The sequence below is a fragment of the Cryptomeria japonica genome, chromosome 5 (genome assembly GCF_030272615.1).
Source record: "Cryptomeria japonica chromosome 5, Sugi_1.0, whole genome shotgun sequence".
Lineage (NCBI taxonomy): Eukaryota > Viridiplantae > Streptophyta > Pinopsida > Cupressales > Cupressaceae > Cryptomeria > Cryptomeria japonica.
This window is the reverse complement of record NC_081409.1, coordinates 162,434,184-162,458,199: the sequence shown is the minus strand read 5'-3', so window position 1 is coordinate 162,458,199 and position 24,016 is coordinate 162,434,184. Positions and strand designations below refer to the sequence as shown.

Genomic DNA, 24,016 nt, shown 5'->3' with positions numbered 1-24,016 from the left:
TTAGTGAGCAGGGCATTTGAAGCCCGGAGGAGGAGTCATTCCACAAGCAGCAATAAGCTGCAGTGCTAGTGGAACAAGTATATTAAGGTTGAGAAGCTTAGCCCTGATTGTTGTACACAAACACAACGCTGCCTCCAATGCCAAAACTCCTTCAATCACTGGGCAGCACTGGTTTACAATTGGGTCTCCAATGCCTATGTGCACAAGGCCACTAAGCACATCAACACAGGCTCCCAGCTTCAGAGCATCAAGTGGGCATTTTCCTGTAGTAGGGTGGTGATTCCATGCCATTAAAACTGGCATGGTGGGTGCCACCTGAATCATAACAATAAGAAGCACTGCTACAGCTCTCTTCATGGTGGTTTGCTAAGCAGAGTGTGTGAAACCAATGCTATATAGTAAAAATGTACTCTACAATTTTATAGTTGCAGAACCATGGATGATCTGGTGAGTACTTATAGCCATGAGACGCCACTTGATTTTCAGTGGGCCAATTGAGAGACGTGCAGAAGTTTCATAGTTAGAGATGCATGTGAACCTTATAAAGTACCTGTTAAATCATATGCATCTGTTTCATGTTCTCGTCGGTAATGAAGTCCACATCTAAGAACAAGTTGATAGAAAAGTTCATCCAAGAATGATAAAATTTGATTTATGTTTTAATTATTTGCAATTGATTCAAAATACCATGTTCAAATATTGGAATTATTGACAGCTTATGTCCACATTCTGAAGAGAATTGAATTTGAGATATTAAAAATTCCTATCCACTAGCTATGGAACTCATCATTGTAGGATAGAGAAGGCTTTTTTAAGTTATAAAATAATCTTTGTTATTGGGTTCTGTGGGAAAGAAAATGCCATTGTCAACATGGTTGAATTGAAAATGAGATATCGTTTACTGATAAGACATAAAATAATATTTTTTTATTAGGTTATGTGGGGAAGAAATTGCCATCGTCAACAAGTTTGAATTGAAAACGAGTTGTCATTTACAAATGGGACCCTGACCAGTCTAGGAAGAAAGGCTTACAAAGAATAAAACCAGATAGTTAGTATGTCCATGTAATGGATTATTGACACTGATTCTATTAATACAGCGCTATTGACTGTTTTAGTGTAATACAATTTGCCTTTACAACTGCTGGATTTAAAACATTATTTGAAAACTGTGTACGGCAATCTTAGCCTCTGTACGTTGTTTCCTCGCATTTGATCCCTAGTTTCTTGAGCTTACGTTTTAGACAAGTCTAATGTTGTACAGCAAATGCAAATACCCAAAGAATTAAAGAATATTAAGGGACGATTCCCTGTCCATATGTCTTATAGATTGAGCGGGCTGTAGATTGATATGATGTTATTATGGGTTTTGGGCTGTATAGTTTCGAGTTTGTTTTAATGTTTTATATTATTTTCAGTGATATGTATAGAGATGAAGTTTGGATATTTTTTTGGGGGGGGGTAATGCATATAAATACTATTTCTAATCAAATAAAATTTATTATGAATCTATAGTAGTTTGCACACGGACATTTATTTTGTATAACCGTAATTAATTTTTTTAATCATATTATTGAATGGATAGATATTCCTTTTATTGCTCATAACTCAAATATGACTATTTTATAATACGTCATTCTAATGTTATCTTAGTTTATTCATACCTCATTAATCTAAAAAGAAATTTTAAATGTCTTAAATTAATTAATTTAACATTATGAGAAGTATGTCATTATAGCTCAATGGCCTCTGACTCAGCCTCCCGCTCCCTAAATTCAAAACTCCGTCTTCCACCCATGGTGACCAGGAGCAACACAGATCTCCTACTGATGGCTCTCATGTCTATAAACCGATTGTTGACATTTCAAACTTGGAATTGTCCCCTTCATAAAAACAATAGCTTGCCCCTTCTATAACAAATGCCTCTTTTAATTATCGCATTAAAATTTCCTTTATTGACCTACTCTGTAAACCCTTAAAGAGATGTTCTGCCTTGATGAAGAAATGTCTCCCTTGTACCTCTTCTATTTTAGAGGTAGTGCTAGGCAAGGAGGTGTTGGACTACATTTTATATTTTGAGAAGCTAGTGCTTATTGGTAGATTTGATTGTTTATGGCCATATCTTCCAACAATGCATTCTTGGATCTCTGAGCACTAAAACCCATTGGTGTTAGGTAGAGTAAAAATTTATCATTATGCTCATGGTTTCTTTGTGATTTTATTTGACACTAAGGATGATAGGGATGATGTTCTATTGTTGGGTGTCTAGAAATTGGGTTGACATGCACTATCCCTTGACCCTTGGACACCCTCCTTCAATCCCTTTGGTGGATCCTATTGATTTTCTTGTAACCTAGATCAAGCTCCCTCAACGCCTTCCCTTGCCCCCCCCCCCCTCCACTTTTGGTGTTTTGCTTCCTACAAATCTATTGATAACAAGACAGGTCACTTCAAAGTTGACCATACTAGAATTTTTTCTCACATCTCCTACTTGAAGATTTTAGTGGATTTAGACCTCTCAAAACCACTTCCTATTTTGATCACTCTTAAGGTTAGTGAGTTTCATTGGAGACAAATCCTGGAATCTAAAGGGATCTCATTTAGGTATATATGTTTTTTTGCAACTGAGCATTTCTCCCTTCTTGTCCTCGTGGTTCTTGACTTCACTGTTCTCCTGCCTAGCAAAAAGGTATTGAATAGTTTCATCTTAATGTCTTACCTGTGGAGTCAAACTCTACTTATAATTCATTTATGAACTTTTCACTTGCCCATCTCCAACTATCTTCTTGCTTCGATGGCTCACATCATTTTTTCTCCCATGACCCCTATCTCATTAGCTAGTGTTATTTCTATTAGAGAGGTCCATGCTCCTAGAGCTCCCTCTACTTCAAATTGTTCTTCTTGAGCTCCTTTGGATCCTTTTGGTGCTCTTTTGAGCACTAGCCTTGTCCCATCCATGGTTCATGACTCCCTCTCTTTGAACTGCTAGGTTCCTCTTCTAGGTTTGGTGGCTTTCTTATCTAACGCATCTACTAGTTTAGATGGATTTTCTAGCACAACTCTCCTTGTTTCTCTAGAGAATAATGTTTCATCTTGGACATCTGTAGAAAAAGGGTCACTAATTTTCAATGCATAAAACTTTATATTCTTCTGTTGGTCCCACTCCTTGGTTCTAACTTTGATTTTAATTAATTAGTGGTTTTGGTCTGATTCAACTTTGCAATGTTAATCCTAGGTTACCTCATTGTAATATTTTTGTTTGGTCCCACAATAGCTTATTGTTTTGAGGGTTTAAATCTATTTTGTAATGGGTTGAGGCCTTCCCCACTTACTTTAATAAAAAAAATTATGCCAAGTGTTTTAACAATTTTTCCCTAGACCTCTCCTTAGTATTAAATAAATATAAGAAACTTATTATAATTAATATTTTCAGTTCATATTTGGGTGTCTTTTGAGCATCACATTCAATTGTTGAGCTTTATAAATAGAAGATAATCCAAAATGGATAGTGTCATGCACAAGTTGTTGGGGTGAGGAAGGAGGGAGGAAGTAAGTTGGCGTCACACCTTAAAACTTATTCTAAGAAACTAATCTAGTAGCGTTTTTTCCAAGAACCTCAGCATAAAGGATGAAAAGATAGGGAGAAGGGGGACATACAGGCTTCACTGGCTAGGCAATATTATATCGCATGCATTTATATTGGGGGGTTTAATGTCCTAAAAATGAGGGTACAATGTATTTCCTATTGATGAAAATAAGAGAGGTTTTTAATTCGGGCTATGAGAAAAGGAAATATTTGGTGAAAATAAGGGGCTTTGAATTCAGCCTATGTATTAAGAGGGGGTGACAAAAAAGGATTTTAGGGCAATATTTTTTTTAAAATAGGGGGATTCTTTAGTATGCCATGAACACGCGTGCTATAACCGAGGTTCATTAAGTGAAGCCCTCGTATAGGGGGATCACCTTGTGGGAGTCTTGTTTCATTATGAAAGAAACCTTTATCAATTCCATTCATTAGGATGAAGGACATTAGAGTAATAACATATTCCTTAATAATTTGGATAGATTTATTATAAAGTCTAAACCTTTGGAGAGCAATTAAAGGGAAGTTCTATGAGTTCTTATCATAGGCTTTCAAATAAAGTTCAAAAATCATACCTATTTGTTTCTTGGTCTCCATTGATTGGAGGATCTCATGAGTACTTGAAACAACATCCTAATTATGTCTTCCTTAAAAATATTTTGTTATTGATGGAAATGAAATGGTAGAGAATAGGTTGGAGGTAATTAACTATCAACTTAGTGAGGATTTTATAAAAGGAGTTATATAAGTTAATCGGCCCGAATTCAAGAAAGTTGGCAACTTGTTCTCTTTAGAAATCAAATTAAAGAATATGTTGTTTATCTATTTAAGGATTTTTTTGAAGTGGAAGAAGTCCTTTGTAGCATCTATAACATCTCCCTTAACAATATCACAATATTCTTGAAAGAAATATGGGGGGGAATCCATCAAGACTAGGTGCTTGGCTCCATAGGAGAGGACAACAAATTTTACTTCCTCTTTCAAAAAAATTTTAGTAGGGTTATGGTTGTCAAAATATATCAAAGTCTAACTATAATGATATGGGGCCCTTCCCCATTTAACATAATAAAAAAACTATGCGAACTATTAAATTCGTTGATTTATAGTTTGAGAAAAGAAATTTTTTGTAATATTAGGAGAAAAAATGGTATCATAAAATATGAGCTAAAAAACTAATCAACTAACTATATATATATAATAACCACTTAAATTATTAATTACTTATAATAGATTGATTATAAAATATTAAATTAACACATCATTGAAGTATCATTTCTTTATTATTTGTAAATAAATTCTCATTGTGATTAGCATAAAATACATCTTTATATATATTTAAATTGTTTAAATATTTATTGACTTTCACAATCTCCTTTATCTTTTTCTATTTAAATTAGCTCTCATTTACAATAAACTTGACCTTATCGTGTTATCTTGCCACTTATTTATTATTCGTAATTACATTGATGTAGGGGCATCATTGACACAATGCATTCTAGTTTCATAAAAGGTAGATATTTAAAAAAATTCTACTGTGGTGTACAGAATTAATTTATGCATGCCTTGTTTTAGTTTCTCAAGGCCATTTTGTTAGACCAATGCTACCTTGTTTGAATGAAAAAACATCCTATCCTTATACAATCTTCTATTGTGGATGTCATCTTTCCCAACCCGACAACCTCATGCACAATTGCTCTCTGATATGTTTTACCTTTGGATAGTCATTATGACCAATGTGTAGACTTTGGTGGTTAATTTATTTCATATAAAATTGTTTGCATGCCATCTACAACCCTTGCATTATGCCCAAACACAAAAAATCAGACAAATAATTCCCCATCTTGACTAAATGATGCATTTGTAGCCATGTAAAATTCAATAGATGTTAGAATTTTAGATATTGCTAATTTCAAGTTCTAGGTTGTTTATGTAGATGGAATTTATGTTTAAGTTGTTAGATCTATAATATCAATTTTCTTAAGTTGATATTTATACATGAATAACATGAGATCTATGTCTACGTATTCATTTTATCTTTCTTCCTCTTAGGAAGACATTAATGGTAATAATGTAACATTATGAAAATATATATATATATATATATATATATATATATATATATATATATATATATATATATATATATATATATATATATATATATATATATATATATATATATATATATTGTCATGGAAATATTTATGTGTGATGTATATTCATTTAATGGATCTAATCACAAAATGGGAAAATTGAAGGTAGAGATGTTTGGGTCGAGTTGGAGGGAGATTTGTGGTCATCAATTATATTAAAAGGGGTCATTGAATATGTTTCTAATTAGAAATTTCTAGTTTATAACATCATGCTTAACATTTAGGTTCACCCATATCAATGAATTTCTAGTATATAAACTAAATATAAATATTTTGTGTAATATTTATTTTCATTCTTGATTTATATTTTGTTTTAATCTCCACATTCATATTTATCAATTACTCCATTCAACCACATTAGTTGTTTTACTAGACAATATTGAAGTTCTAAAGATTACCTTGTGAAAGTTTTCTAATCTAAATGTGTACATAATTTTTTCTCACATTATAATTAGACTAGAGAACAAGGGAAATCCCCTATAAAAGCCATATGCTAATGAGGAAAAACAAAATGGTTTTCAAAGGTTATTGATCCAAGTCCAAGATCATTATACCCAAAAGCACAACTACAAAAGATTTTTGAGGCTTCCTAGATGGCCATGAAAAGGACAACAAGACAACAATGCTCATGTGTTGGAGCTAGTTTTCGATTGAAAGACATTGATAGAGAATGAACCATATAAAATGAGCCCATTTAGGTTCAGCACACTAGTCCAAATGCATTGAAATCATTGAGGCCAAGCTCTAAGACAAGACTTTTGCCAATATGATAGTTAATATCTTCAACTATAGACAAATGTGGAGAGAGCTACAAATAGCCTTTACAAGGCTTATAAATCTAAAAAGGGGTATGTAAGTACCATTTCCAAACATTTTACTAAGGTTCAGAAGATCAAACCCCATATTTATATAGTATTTGAAGAGAATAGAAGCAATAACTGGTTAGAAAAGTTGCTTGATCTTGATTGACAAGCATAAAGGAAATAGAAGCAATAACTAATCAGAAAAAAGTCTGTTGGTATTGATGGACAAGCTTGAAGGGAATAGAGCAATAATTACTTAGAAAAGAAAAGTCTCCTATCTTCATTGGCAAGCAATAACTACTTAGAAAAGACTCCTGGTCTTCATTGTCAAATTTGAATTTAAGCTTGAACTCAGCCTACGTTAGAATTGTTGGCTCTATGAATAAGATTTCGAAGAGTACGCACTCAATATTAGAATTGTAAGCTCTATGAATAATGTCTGGAAGCATACGCACTCATTGTATAGATACCTAAGGATGGGAGACAATAAAATGAACTGTCGGTTAATGGATAACCCATCGTGAAAATCATCTGCAGCCATCTAAGCTGTGTTAAGTTCTAAATTTGATTGATATTGCAAAAGTAAAACATATCATTTTATTTTTTGATTTGTGTGGCCCATCTCAAAGATAGCCCTCCAAAACTTCTCAATGGCCTCCCATGGAAGAAGGCCAAAGAGGGGGTTTGGAAATAGTTTTCAACCAGCAATTGACGCGCCTTGGTTATAACCTCACTAGCTGCGTCATTGCCCCAAGCGCAAAGATACTTGCTAACTCCTTCCACTTTTGCTTTATATTGATTCATACTCGCGTAATTCTTTCACAATGAATGTGGTATTAAGACTTTCATGTGGTGTAATATTGTCACGCAACCATAGCAGGCGGTGCCTGATATAAGAGCAATATGAAGGAACATTGCATTTTCAGCAATCTTAGTTACATAATCATGGATTCTTTACATGCCTCCTATTTACTAACTTAATACAGGTGCATTTGCTAACTTGTTAAATGGCACAGAGCTATCATCCGCGTTACTAAGTTGTTGCTGGTGGCTGTTAAGAAAGAACTGTTCCTAACCAACAGCTGCTTTCTAAATTTCCTTTTTTAAATATGAATGTTTATCTATTATTTGTAGGATATGTTGGAGTGGTGGAAGGAATAAATCCTCAATTTCAAGGAACAAATATATCCCAATTCATTGTCATGATAAGAAGATTTAGCTGCAAAATTTTAGACATTGATATTTTTAAATTAATATATTTAAATAATTATATTTGAAATATACATAATTAAAAACATATAATTATTTTAAATTCTTAGATGTATATGTATATGGATATGTATATGTGTTTTATAGAATAGAGAGTATAAATGTATCATTCAATATAAATAAATAATATTTGAGTATCAAAATTCTTATTATAGATATTGTATGCCTGGAATGTGGTATCAACCTACAAGAGGAGAAAACAATTCAAACACACACATGAAACATTGCATTAGAGGTTAGAAATCCAAACAAAACAAGTTAAATGAATCTAAACTCTTTAAAATCATTCCATGTTCCTCTATATCCAAGGATCTTCAAGATTCAAGGTGGCTCTTAGCCTGGAAGAGCATTTGATTCTTTAAGATAACAACCTAAAGAATGAGATTTAAATGATTCTAAGATCTAAATGGAATGCAACCAAGACCCTAGTGATGAATTAGATATGAAACTAGATGATGATAGGATGCAAGATATTGATATGAAGCTTAAACTAGTATGAAAATGATACTAAGATGAAGCTAACATGATATGAGATTAACATGATATATCTAAGATTATAATGCTATCAAAATGATCTAAAATGCTATTCTGCCAAAGAGAGATAATATGCTTAATGTTATGAGATTATAAGTTTGATGCACAAAGACTTGATCATTTTGAAGAAGGAATGGGCTCTATTTATAGGGAAAACAGGGCAATGGATGGTCAAGATTAAATAATCTTATCAAGGGCTAGGATTGAAAGTTAATCAATCCATGTTTACAATTCTCACCAATGAAATGGTGACAATTGTCAACAAGAGACTGATTGAGAGGAGATGTAAGAAGCCTTAAATTCTTTAGAGGACATGTAGGTTACCTTAGGAGGTAAGGTTAAGGTTAGGTTAGGGTTATCCATTAGACAAAAATTTTACCAAAAGGATAAACTCTTGTGCAAGGGTTAAAGGAATAACCATGGTCAAAGCAATGAATGCTTGATGAGACCCTTGGGTTAGATGAAGGTTGAGTTAGAGAGAAAGTCTCTAATCATGCAAGAAGGTTGAGTTAACCATTAATGGTTTGGAAGACTTTCAAGGTTAACTTGTTGAAGACATAAAACCTTTAATGGTTTTCAAAGACTTTGAGGGTTTGAGAAGTGACTTCCCTTTGTTTAGGGATGCGACAATATTTAGGAGATGGGTTAGGCTAATTTAGAAGTGATTAGAAGAATCTAGAAGGGGGTTTAGAGAGGCAAGTGGGAGATGTAAGATTTTGCAAGTGGATGGAGGGTAATTTTAATTAAAATAAATTACTTTTGTTTCAACTAAAATAGATGCAATTTTCATAAATGCAAGTGGGGGATTAAAATAAATAAATTAAATTTATTTACTTGCAAGGAATAATTTAATTAAATGTAAATTTAATTAAAAGGGGACAAAGGGAAATTAATTAAATAAAGTGATTTATTTAATTAAAGGGGTAGAAAAGGCTTAGGTGAATTTAATTAAATAAATTGAATAACTTATTTAATCAAATAGATGAATGTGAATAATTTAATTAAATTTAATTTAATTAAATGGTGGAATGAAGTTAAAATGAATATTAAATATTCACTTAAGAAAGTGGCCATTTTTATACGTCTACATTTTCCCCCTCTTTGAAGTGATGTGTGTGCACATGTTGATTCAAAGAAAATTTGTCAGAAATGATGTCAAAATTTGACCGATATGATGCCATGGATATGAAAAATTGATTTGATATGAAAAGTCAATATGATGCCCCAGATTTGATGAACGGGTATTGATGATGCCCCAGATATGAAGAATTGATTTGATATGAAAAATTGATATGAAACTAATATGAAATTGATGTCAAGATTTGATATGATGATGCCCCCTCGGGAGATCGTTTGTGCACAAAAGGCATGAATGGTCTCTTGAAAGAAGAAGAATGTTGTTTGAAAGATAGAAGAGTGGATAGTGATGACATGCATGGGTTTGATAAGATTGATTAGATTGATTGGATTGAGATCAAGTTTGGTTTCAGGTATGAAACCTCCTATATAAGACATGGATGATTGAGCGTTTGGTTTCAGGAATGATACTGCTTGTATAAGACAAAGATGATCGAAGCGTCTGGTTTCAGAAATGATATCGCCTATATAAGACAAGGATGATCGAGTGTCTGGTTTCAGGAATGATATATCCTGTATAAGAGCTGATCAAAACGTCTGGTTTCAAGAACGATATATCCTGTTTAAGAGCTGATCAAAACATCTGGTTTCAGGAACGATATATCCTATGTAAGAGCTGATCAAAACATCTGGTTTCAAGAAAGCGTCAACCTATATAAGACATGATAGATAGTTTGGAAGAATGATGAAGATATTAAAGTGAAGAAAGATTCCATGATGATGTGATGGATATGCATGTGAGGGATGCAATGATGAATGTGACTAGATGATGATTATGAGATGTATCTTGAAAATGCGATGTATGATAATGATAATGATGTAAAACTAAATGCAATAAAAATGATGTGCAACCTAATGCAAGATTAAGATGATAATGATGTGCAGCTAATGCAAATCTTAATATGCATTCTCGTTCTCAATGTTGCCATTTATTGTGATCAAAGTGTCGGTGCGTCCTTTGTTTTCATCATCGAGCCTGGATTTGTTGAAAGTTGATACAAGCATCATGGTATAATTGAACCATAATGACCTGATTATAACTTACATGGATTTTGATATTGCAAGATGATACAAGCGTTGAGGTATAATTGAACCAAGACGACCTAAGTGTTTCTTGCGTAAACAGACAAGAGTTAACCTTTGTCCCATACAAATCCGAAATGCCCTCAGCGATATGCCACCTGATTGCTTTGTAGGACAAATTTGCATGATAAAAGACTTCACTCACAGATAGCAGACAAATAAAACATCACATTCCTTCCTTGCTTCTTAGTCATAATACATTCTGGAGGTGCTCAAGAGATATGATAAGCCAAAATTAAGAACCATAAGTAAGCATGCATGCTATTTGGAATGTATTCTTGTCAATAAAACATCTTGCAAGTAGATATTTTGTTCAATTCCAATTTCAAGTAATGAATGAATGGTCCATGCTTTCATGTTTTTTTAGTTTCAATTTTTATTTGAATTTGTCGATATTTAGTTTTCGGATATTTTGATTTTTTTGGATATTTCGATTTTTTTGAGTTTTTGGATATTTCAATTTTTGAATATTTGGATTAGAAGAAAGGTGTATTTGATTTCCCCAATGTATAGCAAGACAAGGAATATTATGAATGGATGACTAAACCATTGAAGTGGAAATGGATTTTTTGTCCATAGTTTTGATCAAGATCAAGGATGTAAAAGGGGATATGGATAGAGATAGGATATGGATAGCACTGGATGATGGAAGTAATGAATAGATAGGATAAGGGATATAGATTAGAGGATATGGATAAGGTTTAGAAAGATTTTAGATAGCACTGGATGATAGAAGAAATGAATAGATAGGATAAGGGATATGGGTTAGAGGGTATGGATAAGGTGTAGAAAGATTATAGATAGCACTAGATGATAGAAGCAATGAATAGATAGGATAAGGGATATGGATAAGGTGTAGAAAGAATGTAGATAGCACTGGATGATAGAAGCAATGAATAGATAGGATAAGGGATATGGGTTAGAGGATATGGATAAGGTGTAGAAATATTGTAGATAGCACTAGATGATAGAAGCAATGAATAGATAGCATAGATGGTATGGATAAAGTGAAGAAAAATTGTAGAAAGAACTGGATGAATTTAGAAAGGGTAATTGATATTAGAGGAATGATAATGGGAGATATGGTAGGAAGAATAGAGTGGATGAACTTTGCCCCCAAGCATTGAGGTTTCCATTTGCAAAAAGGTGATATGTAAGATTGTCACAGTATTTAGCACCACTTGAATAAGTGTTCCAAAACTTTTCAAAGATAGAGACCCAACCCACACTTAGAACCTCTGAAAAATTCAACTGAACATACCTAGAAACTAGGAAGTAGACTCAAAAGGGAAGAAGAATCCCAAACTGGATCAAGGTATTTAGTTTTTGATTACCCATGTGTGTGCAATTGTGTTCATTCTGGCTCATATGATCATTGTAGTCCTCAGAATCCAGCATGGCTATCTACATGAGTTACCTTGACTTCAAAAGAATCTTGGATAGAGCCTCGCTACCAGTGAGCACCCATAGCCCCGGCAAGGTTATCGTTGTAATCTCACAAATATTGCTCTATTGCCAGCCGGGCATCCATAGCCCTGATGGAGTTACTTGCATGTTCCCATAGCCAAGCATTTTGATATTGCATTTCTTTGCATTTTTCTTTTCTTGATATTGATTTTCTTGCTCATGTTTTTGATAGTTCTTTTTGCTCTTTATTTTTCTTGCATTGGCTTGTAAGTGATGAAACTTACATGGGTCTGATAATTATAGTGACGCTGAAGCAAGATTTTAGATTTTTCACTATCCATTTTAGGGATCAACCTGGTATCAACCTATAGATATTAGTGGATGAGCAGTGTCAGTTGTCAGATTTGAGTGCTTGTTCAACAATATTAAGGACGTGTTATAAATTGAAATGGATAGAAATTTAGGTTAGATTGCATGTGAATTTTGGGAACTATTAAGTTTGTGGGATTACGATAGATGAAGGAATTAATAGATTGTAACTTCTAAGGATTCATTATTTTTTTGGATTTTAAACTTGAATTTGTTGGTGGATGATTTGAAAGTAATATTAAGCTAAGGGACTTAAACCCTCTTTAGTTTTGAAAGTAATCTTCATTTGACACCTATTTTTTAGCATAGATAAATTCAGACATTTCCACATTGTGAATGAAAATTGCTTAGACTAATAGAAAGGGTAACTTATAATCAACAAATCACTAATACATAGACTAATATATCACTAAAGTTTCTCCAAAAATAATGAAAGGCTATTAAGAACCTAATGTTCCTTAACAACTAGTTGTTGGTTGGCCCTTTACTAGATTTTTTTTTTTTGTTTAGTTCCTAGGGCACCTTTTTTGGTGGTTTTGTTCAATTTCACATCTTGTGAGATTTGATTCACTTGCCTTTATGACTAGCTTGTAACAAGTCCATGCCCTTCCCATTCTTAACAAATAAAAAATAATAATTAATGTTATAAACACAAGATTAATGAAAAACACATTAATCCATGCATACCTCTATTAAGAAATGGGATGGCACCCTACCATTTCCCATTTCGATGAACAAAACCATTTCAATGCCGGAGAAACTAGTTTCTGAGTGGTGCTAGGAATTATAGAATTTAAAAAAAAAATTAAATATCCACCTAAAATTTCTGCATAATGTGTATTTTTGAACTCTTTTTTAATAAGTTTTTTAAATATTCACCAAATAGTGTGGATTTTGTAACGTTTTAAATATTCACTAGAGTTGGGAGTTGGGAGTTTGAATTTTTTTTTAGTTTTTTTGTAAAATTAATTCAGAGATTATGAAATAAATTCTACAAGTTATTTTTAGTAGAAAGATACTATAATTTATTTATTTTTTAAACTAATTTAGAAAGTAATTTACATAGTATAAGTTATTTCAGAAATAAATATTTCTATATAAAATGTTTTAATTTTCTTATGAAATGATTGTAAGGAAGATTATAATTTACTAAAGAACATTTGTAGATGATTTAATGTAGACTTGTAGTTGGAATGTATTTTACAAATTCTCACACACACACATACACGGATATACGGATATATATATATATATATTCACCATTTTTTATCGTTGTCTCTTTCCTTTTTTACAAAGGAGTCGCGTTGATCATTGTCACGTTGATCGTTGTCTCTTTCTTGTTTTGCAAGAGTAGCTACAAACTCTGCAACTTTCTTGCCTTGTTTCTTTCTATGGTGAGGATTTGGCCCCTTAAGTTATCCATTCGACCATGGCTCTGTAAGTAGCTTTGATAACCCTCATTTCAGGGCTTAAATGTTATGGTTTAAAATGATCTGGTTGATATGTATGCAAAATGTGCAAGCGTAGACAAGGCATGTGAACTGTTTAACAGAATTCCTCAGAGAAATAGAGTATCATGACGTGCAATGATTTTAGGTTTTCACAAAATGGTTTTTCTGAACACCGTAGAAACTTCCAAGCAAATGCTAATGGCAAATTTTTGACAGAAAAACTATAAAAGTTGGAGAGATTTACTTAGCAAATAAAGACCACAACGTATTTTATGAAAATGAAAATCATCCACATTAAGTTGTTATAAATTTGGTACCCTATCTTCCCTAGCCTCAAATTTGACCATCTTGGAAGTTATAGAAAAAGACATCCTATTGAATAATAGTGAGAGATTCAAGATCCTTTATACATGAAAGGACTTGACCTAAAAATCAAATTTTCATGATATGATGTTTGTGAATCTGACATAGATCTAACCAAAATGATGCATAAGCCCTAAATCAATGTTAAAAGATAAAATAACACATACCTTAGGGGAGCGAGTTGTCTTGGTTGTATCCATTGTCATCTAAATCATATGTTGATCAATAGTGTTAGCACTAGTGGAGGGTGGACTATCCCTATTCTTCCTTGCCAACTTACTGTTAGTCTAAGTTCTATGGAAGGCACTTTTATTGCCATTAGATTGAATCCCACCACTCGACTTATCCACCAAGAATCTTTTTGTTATAAGAAAAAATTTGGAGAATCACTACAATAATTTCAATGAAATTTTTGAGAAAGGAGACGAAGGCAATTAAAATCCCTAAAACCAACCACTTCATGCCCTAAAGTTCAACAGGTCCAAGGTTTGAATCACTGCTAGTCCAAAATTCAACAAAAGAGATCTTTAAACCTTTGAAATAGGTGAACTACCACACACCCAAAACTCAAAAAAAAGAAAACAAAAAAAATCATTTCACTTAAATGGGTCTACAAATCTTCGTAATGGATACATAATTGACACACCCAATAATTTCTTTTTGGAATTTTTTTTTATTTCAACAAAATGGGCCTCAAAATATTGGGAAACGAGCAGTATGTGTCACTCAAAATCACAACCCAAATCAAACCTACAAATTCATAAATTCAATAGAACAGGCTTGCAAAATATAGGTGTATTAACCCTACTTCTTGAGAATTGAAAATTGTTGGAATTCTTGTGTTAGACAATTTGAGTCAATAACGATTTTCAAAGAAAAATAAATATATGCAAACCATGAATATGTGTGATTTCTTCTCATTTGACGAAGTCAAGAGGTTTAACCGATCAATTATTTTCACACATTAATTAAAAGCCATTTTAGCCTATGTCATGGGTCATAAGAAAAGAAACTTGAAGTTGTTTTAATGTTCGTGTCATTCAAGGAATTTAGAAACCCCTTGAGGAAAACAAAAAACCTACTATCAACAATGCCTTGTAAATGTACCAAGGACACAAGAGGTGAATATGCCTATGATAGGGATGGTCTTCTCATTCCATGGTTGACTACTAATTTTTGGCTTTGAAAGAGAGTAAAATGACTCGGGCAGACTTCATTGCCGACGCACCCTTATCCATCCTTGTGATATGTAATGTGGTAACTGTATTATATAATCGAATTTGAAATATAGATTGTGGGTTTTCATGGCATGGAGATAAGGCACTTCAAAGAATGGTTTAAATGATAATAAGGTTCTTACACTAGAAACTACTCACTTGGGAAATGTACACCATCGGCGGTCTAAACTGGCAGTTGACCAAGTGTTAGCGGCAACATGGTAAAATGATTAAAGGGACCAATGAACACCAACTTCGGGTCACGAATTAGAAATTATCATCAAGTTGGTAAAAATCATCAAGTTACCAATACGTTCTTACGCATAATATGAGGAAACTCAAAGTCATGTAATGGTTTCATGCTTTGGGTGAGTTAGCCAACATTAGCAAGATGCCGATACACCTCAACTTCTTAGTTTTCAGCGGCGATATGAGAGTGTTTTGAAAGACAACGCCTTCCCCTTGAATGTCCATCTGGCGGACTGAATACACCACGTGGCCAGGAAGGAAGGCAAAAATCAGTTTTCTAAGTACTTCCGCCATTTGCTTTGCATGCCGATAGATATGCATCCTATCGTGCTCTCTAACTCCACTCATAGGTATTGAAGACCACTCGCAGGTATTGAAGATGTTGGGTATGTTGATAAGTCGTTAGAAATACTCAAGCAAATGAACTAAGTATTCCGCCAGCCTACAAGCGAATTCCATGATTTTCTGCCAGTAATCTCCTTGCTCCCATAGCATGCCTTGAGGAGATGTCATTCTCAGCACATGATTGTTATTGCTGCACAATGTGAATATGTTGATAAAGGTTTCAGAAAGTGCAATGTGTATTCTGCCACCTTAGGCGATATTGTTTCCCCTTAGCCATCGATGATATTGCTTTTGTTTGTATTTTGGTGATGCCATTTGTCTCACATCGCAAGGCAAGGTTTCTGTCAGATTTGTTTTAGTTTGAAATAAACTTCGACTTGCAGCATTTCTGATAAGATGTCATCTTATAGATACCTGCTATAGGAAGAGGGTTCTCCAAACGTAAAGAATGGATATGCATGATTACTTTCTGCACTAGCAGAGTAATGTGTAATAAAAGAGCTTTAAAGACTTCCTTGTGATTAAAGAGGAACTTATGTAAGTTTCAATTCAAATCGATATCGTTCATGCATTGAAGAATACTGGGTTGGTTTACTTCAAAACCTATGCTCGCTATCACAAGGAACTTTAAATATGTTATAAGTATTCTTTCCAAATACAGATTGAAGGAGGAGTTGTGTCAGATATCATGAAATATGGAGAATGAGAGATATGATTTGTTTAATAAACTATCCCAAAGAAACGTAATGCAATGATTCTAACAGTAGCACGGTGTTGTTTTAAATGATCTTTCAAGCTTTCAACCCTATGGGATAAGAGGGAGTCAAGAGATATTTTTAAACATTGTTTACAAATTTCCAATTTGCTGCAATTGGTAATAAAAAGATGCTTTAGAACTTCTTAGTATAAGAATCTGCAAAACACATCATCATGAAATACAAGGCTCAAGAGTATGAGTATGCCTCGATGATCACCACCATGATTCCAGAGGTTCATGATACCAAGATTGGGCACATAAATTTGCAGGAGATCAAAAAGTTCTTCATGGAAGGTGACAGATCAAAATTGTCTTGTAGAGTAGCAGGAAGTGGCTTGATTGAAGCAGCATGTTTTCCCATATCAATTCAATGTACAGATTTGGTACTAGAATGCTCAAAAAGATATAATCCAGATGCGAAAGAGATAAGAGCTGCAGACGGATCCTTAATGGCCAAACTTGATGGAATTTCAATAGCTATTATTCTTCGTTTGCCATATAAGGAAAAGTTCACTCACATCGATAAGCAAAAAGCTTACAAATACTTCAGGGATAATAGAAGCAAATGCCTCAACAATCTGGCTAAAGAATGGATGGTCACACCATGAGGAGGACAGTCTCAGCTTCCAAAAACACTCCATCTTTCTCTTTTCATCAAAGAAATTTGTTACTTGATTTTGTTACTCCATAGAGTGACAGGAAGTCCTGACTCCACTGAGTTCGAAATGTGGATGTACCTATTCGTAATAGTCATATCTGCCGGTAAGCAATTCATTGACTAGGGCCATCTCATCAGCAACTGCATACATGACCAGTTAGTGCACTTCAAAACAAGTCAACGCTTCCATATGATCTCTTACTTGATATATGCTATTGCTAATTTGAGGTCATGGCCAGGGTTAAGTAGTAATGGTGTCCTAAATCAAGAAACTCAAGTTTACCATTATTAAAAGCAATTGCAACTTGAGGAAAGCTTTGTGTATTTCAGGCGGGTGAATGATGCTTTCACAATGTGGGTAGTAAGTTTATTACAAGGAGACATTGCCACCAGAATATCAAAGGAAGCCGCTAAATTGATAAAGAAATATGGAAGTTTCTTCATCCAGTTTCCGAGATTTACCTATCTTCGAGTAGGAGGATTTGAAGGTTATCCACACAAGCTACCCAGATATGTTGATGATAAGCTCATTTTAGTTGAGCTTTGTTGGCAATTGGTTTCAGTTCAAAAGAAATGTAGAGATAGAAAGAATAAAGGGGTAGCCTTTCCCATTTGTCTCGGGCACTATAGATGTGAGTCAAGTTCAAGAGCAGATGAGACAGGAAAAGCTTAATCCAAGGTCAACTTGTATCCATATCAGATGAGATTTCCTTTTGATAGTAAGGATTATGTCAAGAATAGCTTAAAGTTAGGTCCTGGCTATTTTCATTTTCCTAATCTTGAAGACTTTTGGGAGGATTGTGAAGATGAGTTTGAGGTTAGAAAAAGAGATTGGACAAGGTTGACTTTGAAGCAAATGAATGATTTCAAGATGGATTGGACCATAGAAGGAATTGAAGATGATGGATCTGATTTGATTGATCCTATCTATTTTGAGCAAGTCCAGTCCTAGCCACTTCCCAATTTGAATTGGGCAGATCTAGAAATGAGAGATGTCAGAGAAAGAACAAGTTTTGTAATCAAGAATTCTGAAGCCTGGATTAAGAAGAAGATTGCTCAAATGATTGCTACTAGACCAACAAAGGAAACTCCAAGAAGGAAAGGAAGTCAGCTTGAGAGCTCTACGTCACTGCATTCTTCCCATACTCCAGGTAGGGATACTCCTTCTTACTAGAATACTCAAGGAAGTGATGGAGATGAAGACCCTCCAAGGAGGAACAATCTTCAGAACACATGTGGTGATGAACCTCTACAAAAGAGGAAGAAATCCAGAGCAAAAGACATAGAAGAAAATTCTATTGCAAATTGAGTAAAGGATCAAGTTCCAGTGGAAATTCTGGATGACACAAGATTCGATGATGGAATGCATTCCATATCTCCCTCCATTCCTATTGAATCCTCACGGCAAGAAGCACAACAAAATACTTTAGTCATGGATTTATCATTTCCAAGCAATCCAAGTGATCAATTTGAAGAAATCAGAGAGGTGACAACAACAATGGTAGCAAGACAAGAAATCATCCAAGAGTCTACAGAAAATTCTTCTTTCCCATGGTTAGAACAAAGTCTATTGAAGAAGAGGAAGGTAGAAAAGCTAGTGGTACCTGAATTTAGTAGCATATCTGATCTCTTTGAAAGAGCTGAAAAACCAGAGAAACTCAAAGTATCCTCAAGAATAAAGACTGATCCAAATTCAAAGAATATGTGCTTAGAGATTGCTCAACCCATATCTAAGAAGGATACAAATGAGGCCACCTCTGCGGACTTTGTCATGACGAAGATTGATATGGGACCTTCTTCTCATGAGTCTGATATACAGAACTTTAATGTGATGGCAGCCAGAATGGTGGAGAGAGGTGAAAAGGATAAGCAATCCAAAGATCAATTGAAACAACAAGTGCACACTTTGTCTTCTTACTTGAGATCCGTAGTTGATACCTCCACTATGCCACTCAGTGTAGATCGCTAGCCAACTATATTGATACCAAAAGGAGAAATTGAAAAGAATGTTATGGATAATCTTCAAAAATATCAAGCCTATGGAAAGGTAACTGAAGGTTGGGTAGAAAAGGTCAAAACTCTCGCATGTGAATTCCTAGTCCAAGCAAAATCTATCCATGATGAGGCCTTAATAAAGAAAAATACTATTAAGAAAGACTTGAAGAATGTCAAGAAAGAGGAGGCAGCTTGGAAAGAAATTGTGAATGATTTTAAACAAATGATAGAAATTGGAATGGACACCCTTGCAACCGAGAAAATCTTGCCTAGTAATGAAAAAGATTACCCAGAGACATGGACAGAAAGCATTAACTGGAAACTAGTGATCATAGATCAAGTTTCATCAGAGTTAGAAAAGCTCATGCTTTCATGTGATCAAGTGTGTGTCAAACTCCAAGGAAAACTCACTGCTCTTCTCCCAAATGTGACAATGATGGAAGACTTGCAGGTGTTAAAGAATAGCTTCCAGAACATGGTAGATCAACAACTTTTTCATAGGACAAAATTAAGTGAGAATACCATCGAAAGGTTGATTGATATTTACTATTCTTTGAGAACTTCTATGCCTCAGACACTCAGCATGGTGACAGAACTAAGTGGCATTCATAGAAACTTGAAGACATGGAAAATGATAATAGCCAACATCCTAATTCACAAAGGAAAATCTGTCACTTCAGCCATCCGACTTTTCAAAATCTTCAGAGACAAAGGACCTGGACAACATAATGTGCCTACAGAAGCGACAACCTCATCGTCAGCGCAAGGAGTTAGCTTAAAATAACTGGAGAGATGCATTTTGTATAGTCTTCATTTTTGTTGTGTTACTTGCATCATGTTTTTGTCTTTCTTTGTAAATAACTCTCATTATCGAGTTTCCTTTCTCTCATCTCTATTTCTGTATTGTAATAAAAGATAATCTTGGCTCTTTTCATATGAGGTAGTTATCCTAAGTTCTCATTTTGGGTAGTTATTCTAAGTAGTTATTTTTCCCAAAGTTGAGGAAGTTATTTCAAGTAGTTGAGGAAGTTATAAAGTAGTTATAAAGGTGGTTAGGGTAGTTACCTCAGGTGGTTACCACTTCACCTATATATACCTCATTATTATTCAATGTGGGAGATTCCACCTTTTCACAAGCTTTGTATAAGAAACTTGGATAGTGTTATTCAAGCAATTAAGCAATAGAGATCAATTTGGATGTGTGTTCAACTTATTCTCATGGGTTATTATCAATGATCTTATGTTTAATTGATGATTACTTGATGCTTTCCCTTTAACATTGAATGTGAAGAAGTTTTATTTCAACTTGTGGTATCTCAAACTTGATTATATGGAATTTATTTTAATCTAGATTCATAGCTTGTACGGTGTTCAATCTTTCTTTATTGTTCGTTCTTTAAAAAATTTTAAAATCCAAATACCCTCATTATACGAGGGAGCTGCCCCTCTCAAATGCAGAGAAGAATTACCATTTCTTTGTGATTCTTCAACTGTTGTGAACGATTTGTTGCTAAATAGAAGGCAAAACAGAGTTTTTCAAGAAAGTTTCTTAAAGCAAGAAAATCATTTACCAACAGATTTTTGGTGACTCTGCTGGGGATTTGAAATCGAAACAAGAAGACACTTGCTTTGATATTGTTTTTACTTGCCTATCATGAAACAAGATGGTTCTTCCACATGAGAACCTCTTCCTTGTGCTACAACCGAATCTTGATTGGATTCATGCAGAGAAAGAAGATATAATTTCGCAATTGGATACTTTAGCTTGGAGGAATAGAAGAAGTAGGGCTGAATATCAAAGAGTAAGTGCTATATTGGTAGAAGAAGAAAGACAAGCTCAGAATCCAGTGGCGGTCCATGAAAGAATAGTGGAAAGATTTCCTCGTGTGTTCTTGATTGCATTAAATCAGCAACCAAATCAAAGACAACCTAGAATATGACAAGTTGATCCAAAATACTAACAAGTGCATCAAGTGTTGGTGGAAGAAGTTGAATTATTACTTTCTTAGGCGAGTACATCCTATACAAGAACTTATTGTCATTAAGAGAATTTTTGTGCTTCCTAGGTGAAAAAGACAAAATATTTGATGTATGCAAGTCCAGTACAAGCAAGGTAATTAGTAAGCACGTTGGCAAGAAAAAGGTATACTAGAGGTGATAGAAGCAAGGGTATCATTGACCCTGATTTTGCTGAACTATACAAGGTTGATTTTTCCACACCTTCTACCACTTATAAAAAGAAAGTTAAGTCTACTAGTAGACCTTCTTCGCCAAAGAAAGCAAGTGCTCATTCCTCATTTTTCCAAGCCTTAACTTTACTTCCTCCTCTTGTTATTAACTTTACACAACCAATCATGGCTCATCCACAACCAGTTCCATGGGGTGCTACCATAGGCCCTCTAGCTTTAGGAAATCAATTGCATGATTTGCCAATAGGTTCAAGCAAGCATCTTCCGAAGTTCTTAGGAGATGGAAGAGTCACTGTAGAAGATCATATTAGTGCTTTCTTTACTACATGCGCAATCCTCGGAGTTCAGTATGAGGATGTTTCTGTATGACTTTTTGTTGAAACTCTAATTGATGCCGTAGCTGAATGGTTTAATCAGTTACCATCCGGTTCCATTACCAATTGGGCGACTCTGTTACAAAAATTTAAAGAAAGATTTAAAACTATAGATGATGGTCATTTACTTCTTGCTCAATTAACCCAAATGAAGAAAGAAGTGCATTAACCTATGAGAGATTTTTTGGCTCGTTTCAACAAAATAGTCAATAAATTAGCAGCTGATAAGAGGCCTACGGAGGAAAATCCAAAATGTTTCTTCATTAATGCACAACCTCCTGACATTAGTTTCCAAATAAGAAGAGGACGAGTAGTTGTTCTCGCTGCAGCACAAAGGTTAGCCATTGAATTTGAAGATGACCTATTGAGTGCTGGAAAGTGGAATAAAGAATTACAGAAAGGAAAAATTCAACAAGCCAATCCTGCACCTATCGATCCAATGATTCAAAAGCTAGCTAATGATTTACTTTAGTTGAAGAAGCAATTAACACTGAATCCACCACCTCTGTACCAAGATATTCCTAGAAGAAATTATATTCCATATCAACAAAACCGGCAACCAAAGCTACCAACTCCAACACCAAGGTTGGCGATTGAGCATCCATCTACAAGTAATCGTCAAATTGCTGCAATGTGTGATTTTCATCTCACAACAGACCATGATGGAGCCTCATGTCCCGAGATGACTAGGTTTATGCAGATGAACCAGACCAGTGAAAAGATTGAAGAATATGTTGAAGATGAAACTAATCAATAGTTTGGTCCACCTACAGTCAACTTTTTAGAATATGAGTCTGGCGAGGAAAACGAGAAAGATAGTGACATAAATAATCATTCATGTAATGTGTTTACAAAGAATTGGCGCCAAAAGCTCGGGGAGAAAGCTAAGTTAGCTACGAAAGATAAAGAGGTGGATGAGGTTCCTAAGCAAATTCTTTCCAGGAAACAAGGTAAAGAAGAACTGAGATCATCAAGAAAAGCTGAAAAAGAAGTTGAACATGGTGATTCCTCTTTTGAAGATTCTTTTGATTTCATTGAATATTGTAAAAAGACTAAGGTGCAAATTTCTCAATTTGAGTATCTTAAGAAGAATCTGCAGCAATTGGATAAATTGGTGCATTGTATCAAAAAGGATTTCAAGCAACCTCACTCAGACGTACATCAAGAATCAGGAGAGAATTTTGATGAGGATGAGCAAGAGGGGTTCATTTCAAAGGAATCATCTTTTGTTGCTACTTCCTTTTCTAATAAGCCAGATCCTTTCTATATTTCCTTATACATTGCAGGTTGTAAGTTGAGTAACTGTATTATAGATTTTGGTGCATCTGATAACATAACGCCTTCCAAAGTTGCTCATGCACTAGGCCTATCTTTAAATAAACCTACTGGTAAAGTGTTCTCAATGGAATCAAAGTAAGTACCCTTGGTCGGACAAATTAAGGATGCTCAAGTTGTTTTAGCTGCTCACCCTCAAAAGAAGTTGAAACTTAACATCTTGGTTGCCGATATTCCAGCCAGCTATGGTATGCTCTTAAGCCATAGTTTCTGTAAAGATTTTAGTGGAGAGATTCAATTAGATTGGTCACATGCCTTGATACCTCTTGGCAACAATAAAGTCGGATTAGACCCAGAACCTAAAGCCAAATACACAGTTGTCAAATCTGATGATCCAAGAGCTGAAATATTATATGTTGAGACTGGCCCAAGTACATATATGATCTCATCAAAGAAGGAAAATGTTCCTAAAATTTTGGCTCCTAACATATCCTCAGAACTTTGGGTAATGCAATTTGATGGAAGTTCTTCATCTTCCGGTTCAGGTGCTGGTGTGGTGTTGATATCTCCTCAAGGGGAAAAGTTTCCTAAAGCCTACAAGCTCGCATTTGACACTACCAATAATACGGCAAAATATGAAGCTCTTCTTCTAGGCTTAGAATTTGCCAAAGAAAAAGGAATCAAGAAGTTACAAGCTATGGGAGATGCTGAACTAGTTGTCAACCAGGTGAGAAGTCAATATCAGACTAAGAATAAAAGGCTCAAGTCTTATCGAAACAAAGTATGGGATGAGATCGAAAGTTTT

The 24,016-nt window shown here is 34.4% G+C and overlaps 1 protein-coding gene and 1 non-coding gene across 2 annotated transcripts; both read right to left on the bottom strand.

Annotated features, from left to right (window-relative positions):
* Positions 1-372, bottom strand: LOC131072743 (36.4 kDa proline-rich protein-like). The gene has a single exon (XM_058009007.2). The coding sequence runs from the start codon at positions 355-357 to the stop codon at positions 1-3; it is 357 nt and encodes a 118-aa protein (XP_057864990.2). The 5' UTR covers positions 358-372.
* A 6,783-nt stretch (positions 373-7,155) lies between these two features.
* LOC131072766 (U4 spliceosomal RNA) lies at positions 7,156-7,303 on the bottom strand. Its single transcript, XR_009112751.2, has one exon. It is a non-coding gene; the product is annotated as a U4 spliceosomal RNA (small nuclear RNA).
* Positions 7,304-24,016: the final 16,713 nt, after the last annotated feature.